This window comes from Narcine bancroftii, chromosome 5, assembly GCF_036971445.1.
Source record: "Narcine bancroftii isolate sNarBan1 chromosome 5, sNarBan1.hap1, whole genome shotgun sequence".
NCBI classification, from domain to species: domain Eukaryota; kingdom Metazoa; phylum Chordata; class Chondrichthyes; order Torpediniformes; family Narcinidae; genus Narcine; species Narcine bancroftii.
The window spans coordinates 203777029-203783994 of NC_091473.1; the positions used below are offsets into that span (position 1 = coordinate 203777029).

General features: G+C 59.1%; 1 protein-coding gene across 1 annotated transcript in view; it reads right to left on the reverse strand.

Annotated features, from left to right (window-relative positions):
• Positions 1–6305, reverse strand: part of psme2 (proteasome activator subunit 2) — a 14245-nt gene extending 7940 nt beyond the window's left edge. The window contains exons 1-4 of the mRNA XM_069940738.1: positions 6027–6305; positions 2176–2208; positions 1583–1645; positions 898–981 (exon numbers count right to left, since the gene is read on the reverse strand). Of these exons, the coding sequence (XP_069796839.1) occupies positions 898–981; positions 1583–1645; positions 2176–2208; positions 6027–6290 (444 nt within the window). The 5' untranslated portion in view covers positions 6291–6305. The remainder of the gene's footprint in view (positions 1–897; positions 982–1582; positions 1646–2175; positions 2209–6026) is intronic.
• Between the last annotated feature and the right edge of the window lie 661 nt (positions 6306–6966).

The following is a 6966-nucleotide window of genomic DNA, read 5'->3' on the forward strand; positions in this document are numbered from 1 at the left end:
TAGGGTGAGTGATTCTTCCTGCTGGTGCCATATAACCATATACAGCACAGAACAGGCCAGTTTGGCCCTACTAGTCCCTGCTGGCCTCTCCTCTTCCCCTCGACCTTTCCACACTCCCTACACTTCCTCCCCCCTGCACCCTATCCCCTCCCTCCACCCCTCCTCCCTCTCACCATCCCATCCACCCCCACATCCTCTCTCCTCCCCCCTCCTCCCCTTCACCCCTCACCTCCATCCCTCCTTCACCCGTCCACCACACCTGGCCCATCCAGTGCAGCCAACTGAGTGGGGCAGGGGACCTGCTCCCTCCTCCGCTGTCTGGGGTGAGGTTGAGGGGGGTGCATTGTTCGTGGGTGGGGGGCTAGACTGGCGCATCCACCCTCTCCCATCCATCCCTACAAAGGACGACTCACGTTTTTTTCTTCTTTTTCTCCTTCCCCCTTCTTCCTCATCCTCCTGTCGGAGAGAGACGGATGGATCATGAGGCCGGCAGCACAAGCCATGTGGGGAGGGGAGTGGGGGGGAGCGGAGGGTGGGGGGGGAGCGGAGGGTGGGGGGAGAGGGAGGGGTGAGGGGGAGAGGAAGGGTGAAGGGGGAGAGGGATGGTGAAGGGGAGAGAGGGAGGGGTGAGAGGGGGGAAGAGAGGAAGGGGAGAGGGGAAGGAGGGGGAAGGGGAGAGGAATAGGAAAGAGGGAGGAGGAGAGGTAGGGTGAAGGAGGAGAGGGAGGGTGAAGGGGAGAGGGATGGGGAGAAGGGAAGAGGAAGGGGCATGGGGGAGGAGGTGATTGCATGGCCATCAGTGATGATGGCCTGAAGACATCCCCCCACCCTTCCCCACATGTTTGCCCATTGACCCCCCCACCCCCACCCCCACCCCCACCCAACGCCCCCCCTCACCTCATCATCCTTGGGTGGATCGGGGATGGGGATGTCCAACTCCACGTGGACTTGCGATAGGTCTGTCAGATTGAATTCTTCAGCCTGGGGAGGGGAGGGGGGATGGGGGGGAAGATGGGAGAGGGGGGAGATGGGAGAGGGGTGGAGATGGGAGAGGGGTGGAGAAGGGTATTGGGAGAGGGAAGGGGAGACAGGTTAGAATAGCTCTCTCACTGCCCTTCCTTCCCTCTCCCCCTCCCTTACCTCTCCCGTTCCCTCCCCACCTCTCCTTCCCCCCACCTCTCCCCCTCCCTTCCCTCTCCCTCCTTCCTCCACCTCTTTCCTTCCCCTCCTCATCCCTTCTCCCTTCCCCTCCTCCCTCCCCTGTCCCCTCTCCTTTCCCCCACCCCTCCTCTCTCCCCTTCCTCCCACTGCTGCTCTCTCGCAAGGAGAAGGTAACGGGGTGGGGGGGGGGGGGGATGTCTGTGTGTGGAGAGGGATGGGAGGGAGGTGGGCGCGGGAGGGAAGGAGAGAGGGATGAGGAAAGGGGGGCTCAGGGAGATGTTGAACGGAAGCTGGAGAGGTTGATGTTGACAGCATCCGGGTGAAGGGGTCCAGGCCAAACACAAGGTGTTGCTCCTTCTGTCTGCAGGAAGCCTGGGTCTGGCATTGCGCAAGGCCATGTGGCCGCAGATGGAGCGATTACCCGGAGTAGGTTGTCCAGTTCGGCGAGCTTATTGGGGAGGTGTTTGGACACCAGGAGGACTGCCTGTGGAGAGAGGGGGACAGGGGTTTAGCAGAGCTGATCCATCTTACAGGCCCAAGAGGGAGAGGGTGAGGACCCCAGCCCACAACCCACCCGCACAAACCAGCCCCAGAGCACATACCCTCTCCACAACCAACACACACACAGAGAACATACACATGCTCCACACACAGAGCACATGCACACACACATTCCACACCCACAGAACACGCTCACTCAGAACACACACACTCCATTCCCCCACATACAGGCGCACGTGCACAAACACACACAGGGAAACACACATGCATGCAGACACACAGAACACACACTACACACCCACGCAAACAGATGCGGTTCAACACACACTCCACACCCACTCAATGCACACACAGAACACATGCACACTCCACACCCACAGAACACATGCACTCCTCACCCACACATTCCACACCCACATACAGAATACACGCACTCCACACCCACACCCACAAAACACACACACTGCACACCCACAGATGTGCACACACACAGAGGTTTAATTCATGACTTACATCATTGCAGATTTGATCCTTGAAATTCTCTACCTGAGGAAGAAGAGAGAAGTGTTCAACACCGTTATTACAACCACCCCAGCCACCATCAGACACAGGGATAGCCCAAAGAGCATAAATCCTGCACCCCCTCCTCAGACAGACGAACTCCGGATCGCTCGAGTCACTGGGGCCGTCCAGCTCTGTAGTGGAAACTACGCCCCTGTCCACCCCTTCAGCCCCTGCACCAGAACATGGTCCACAGCCCCTGCCTTGTCCCTCGAGCATCTATCCAGAAACCTTACAAAATGCCCAGAGTCCTTGGCCCCCACCGCACCCTCCCCCCCACCCCCGCCCCCGCCTTCCAGCAATCAAACCCTATCCCTGGTGTAGTCTGGCTCCTCCTTTCTGTCTCTAGCCCTTTTACACAGAGATTCCACAACATTGCCAGAAAGAAGGCCTGTCATTAAGCCGGCTTTGCTGTTTTACCCTGAACCAAGCAACGCTGGCATAATGCGGGCACCAGTGTTACACAACCAGCCGGCATTCCGGAACCAAGAGGCGGGACATGTAACCCAACAGCATCGGCATCCAGTGCGTCGTATAACATACGCATCAGACATTGCCTTCTACACCATAATGCTAAGCCATGCAAAATTGGCAGCACATTGTTTTCAACTTATCGATGGGTGCATTCGTGCTTGCGCAATCGGAAATGTGTTGGAGGAGAAATTGGAGAAGCAAGCAGCCGTTTGAGGCAGAAAGGCGCGTGGACCTTAGACGCTGTAGACGGAGACGTTTGGTGCTGTGTGGCGAGCGCGGGGCGCTGTGGTACAGGAGCCGGCAGGCGTGCAATCAGTTCGCGCAGAAGCGAGGCCTGGTTCTGCATCTCGCGCTGAATGTCTCTGAACATGTTGCCGAAGTCCTCCTGTGCAGCCATCTCCAGCTCCTGGCCCCCTCTCCTCAGCTGCTCTTCGTGGACCCTTTCGAATCGGAGGCGATCCCTCTCTGCATCCTCGCGATCCATGGCCAGCAACAAGTCCTTTATTTCCTTGGTCACACACCTGAGCTTTTGTCAGTCTCCGCCTTTTCTGCGGAGGCCGGCAGCCTAGAGAACAATGGAGCACAGGCCACATTAGCCAGACAACTCTTTGTGGGCAAACAAAGAAGTGGGGGGGGGGGGGGGAAGAAAAGTAAATTACGAACAAGAATATGTTTGTTTTACCTGGTTCATCGTGAGGAGCGGATTCACCGTTTTTATTGCTGGCCTCTGTGTCCAAGCCGCTAGGGACTCCAGCATCAACACTGCTGCTGGGTGAGGGGGACACTGCTGGGACGACCTCAGGGGAAGCTGGATCCTCCGCGTTGCTCGGAGGATCAATCGGGTTGGCAGAGTGGCCTGTGCCCCAGATGGAATAGCACAAGTCGAAATAGGGCCAGTCCAGACGGCCTCATCCCACTCCTGCCGTTATGGTCGTTGACCTGGTGGAATTTTTTCCGTAGGCACTTCAACTTGCTGGTCACCTGTGCCTTGTCCCGAGCAAAGCCGCGGCCTCTAAGCTGCTGCGCCAGCCTTTCCAATATCGGGCCATCCTTTACTGTTCCCAGTTATATGTCGACTTATCTCGTCCTCTGCTCGAGGGTCAGGAGCTCCCGGACCTCTTTGTCTCCCCAATGCGCAGACATCTTCAGTAATGTTAGCGAATTTGTAGCTGTAGGTTAGCTGCTGACTGCTGCTTTTTAGATCCCCCAGTGGTGGGTCGCACACTTAATACGTCAGCAAAACGTCCCATCCCTTTCCTGTCCTGGTCCCGCCCTTTTTACACAGACGCTGTGACTGCCTCTGCTGCGGCTTAAAGGCGGGACTGGAATGAATCCCCCCCACCTCCCCCCCCCATTTTGTGCTCGTACCTTTCACACAGAACGGTTGGTGCATTAAAGGCACAATATTCCCACTTTGAAGAGGCTGTGTAAAAGGGGCTATGGATGCAGAATGTTCCCCTGACTTTTAGTGGACAGCCTGTGCAAAAATCTTACGTCGTGCAAATGACCAAAGACTATGGGCATGGAATGTAAACTTGAAGTTGTTTCCTGATCATCTGGCCCACCTCTCTCTCACTCTCTCTCTCAAGGCCAGTAACACTGCATTAGCACGTCTGAATACAAGTATGATTGCTTGGCACAAAGGAATGTGTTTAGTTGAGATTTTATTCTAGACCTGGAACAGTTTGTGAGCACGTTAATTTCCTTCGTGCACTCGATACGAAACGTGTGCGCCAGCATATGCACACAGCTTAGAGGGAACAGGGCTGATACAACCCCCCCCCACCCCCCTTTCAACCACCCTCTCTCTCTCTCTCTCTCACACACACACCCCTCTCACCCTCTTTCACACACCCTCTCATTCCCTCACCCTCCTCCCTCCCTCTCAACCCTTCTCTCACCCCCTTCCTCCTCTCTTTCACCCTCACTCTCACCCCCTCTCCCCAGACCCCCAACCCCCCTCCCCATCCCCTCTTCCACCCCCTCTTCCTCCTCTCTTTCACCCTCACCCCCTCTCCCCAGACCCCAATCCCCATCCCCTCTCCCCAAACCCACCATCCCCCCTCCCCAACCCGCCATCCCCTCTCCCCTCCTCTCCCCACCCCTCCTCTCCCGACCCCCCCTCTCTGACCCCCCCCCCTCTCTGACCCCCCCCTTTCTCTGACCCCCCCCCTTTCTCTGACCCCCCCCTTTCTCTGACCCCCCCACCTTTCTCTGACCCCCCCCCTCCCCCCCTTTCTCTGACCCCCCCCTCCCCCTTTCTCTGACCCCCCCCTCCCCCCTTTCTCTGACCCCCCCCCTCCCCCCCTTTCTCTGACCCCCCCCTCCCCCCCTTTCTCTGACCCCCCCTCCCCCCCTTTCTCTGACCCCCCCTCCCCCCCCTTTCTCTGACCTCCCCCCTTTCTCTGACCCCCCCTCCCCCCCTTTCTCTGACCCCCCCCTCCCCCCCTTTCTCTGACCCCCCCCTCCCCCCCTTTCTCTGACCCCCCCCCTCCCCTCCCTTTCTCTGACCCCCCCCTCCCCCCCTTTCTCTGACCCCCCCCTCCCCCCCTTTCTCTGACCCCCCCCTCCCCCCCTTTCTCTGACCCCCCCCTCCCCCCCTTTCTCTGACCCCCCCCCTCCCCCCCTTTCTCTGACCCCCCCCTCCCCCCCTTTCTCTGACCCCCCCCTCCCCCCTTTCTCTGACCCCCCCCCTCCCCCCTTTCTCTGACCCCCCCCTCCCCCCCTTTCTCTGACCCCCTCCTCTCCCTCTCTGACTCCCCCCACCACCTCGAAGCGATATTCAGGGAAGTTTCAGTTTCACTGACGCGTCCCAACGTGTGTGTGTGTGTCTGGGGGGGGGGGTTGTGGGGTGGGGGGGTGAAAAGTGGGGCGAGGGGGGAGGGTTTGGGATTGTGAGAGGGGGCGAATGTGCGACGGGGGGGGAGGGTTTGGGATTAGGAGAGGGGGGCGAATGGGCGACAGGGGGGAGGGTTTGGGATTAGGAGGAGGGTTGGGGCGACCTGCAAGGACGTCGCGGTTTGGTTTCGCTTTCACCTGGAGACGACCGGTCGCCATGTGGGGAAGTCAGGTCCGGGAAGGAGCCGGAGGGATCACGAGGCAGGGGGGGGGTGGGATCACGGGGGAGGGGGGGATCACGAGGCGGGGGGGATCACGGGGGATGGGGGGGAATCACCCCCCCCCCGAACACCACCACCAAGTTCCGACCACTCCTTCCTCACATCACACCCCCCCCCCGATCAGACCGAGGGGAGGGGGACACAGGTTCCTCCCCTTCCCTCCTCACCTCCATCCCCCGGCTCCTCACCCCTCTCGCTGCTCCTCCCCACCTTGGTTTGCATCTCCTGAGTCACCCCGAGTACGGTCGCCATGGCTCGGTCAGTGCCTCTCGTCCTCGGACCCACGGAGCCAGCAATGAGCAGCGATCCGGCGGCGTCTGCTGGAAATCCCCTCCCGGCCCGGTCCCTCCCCCCGGCCCGGCGGCTTTCACTTTCCACGACCGGCTTCTCCTCTCCCGGCCCGTCCCGGGGAGCGTCTCTCAACGGGACACCCGTCGTGACCCGGGGAGAGGGTATCCTGTGGGGAGGGGACATCCCTTGGGAGGGGCATTGATGTTGACGAGACTTCCTTGTCATACACAGGAGACCAAAGTGGAGATGCCTCGAAATTCCTGCCTTGGTGGTGTCAGGTCTGCAGCTGACAGTTAATGGTGGTGGTGGGGGGGTGGAGTGAAACTTCTGGGTAACTGAACAGTCTCTTCACAGTCTTATATTTGTACACTCCATTACATTCTCTTCTTGTCCCTTGTGGTTCATTCCCCTTCTGTTGTCTCCCTGGGTCTCAGCCAGAACTCCATACTGCGGTCCTTCCCCACAAAAGCCCTTGCGTTGGCCATGCCAAGCCTCAGTACTCCTGCAACCTGGAGCGTGCCAGTCAGCAGCATTCCCTCGCCCCCATCATTTTGTGCTGAAAGACCAGCAGGATTCGGGCAGACCCAAGGGCATCATTCACCGGTTTGATGATCTCCCGGCAGCTCTGGTTGTCGTGTCTGCACACATCTCTTCCCCCCCCCCCCCCCCCCCCCCCCCCACTGAGTAGATACGTACTCAGTGGCCACAAAAAAATGATCCTTCGAGATTCTCTTTAAGAGTTTATTAAACTCACGTTGCCTAGCAGTTAGTGCCAGCGATCGGGACCGGCATTTGAATCCCTCGCTGTCTGTCGGGAGTTTGCACTTTCTTCTGTGTCTGCGTGAGTTTTCCCCAGGGG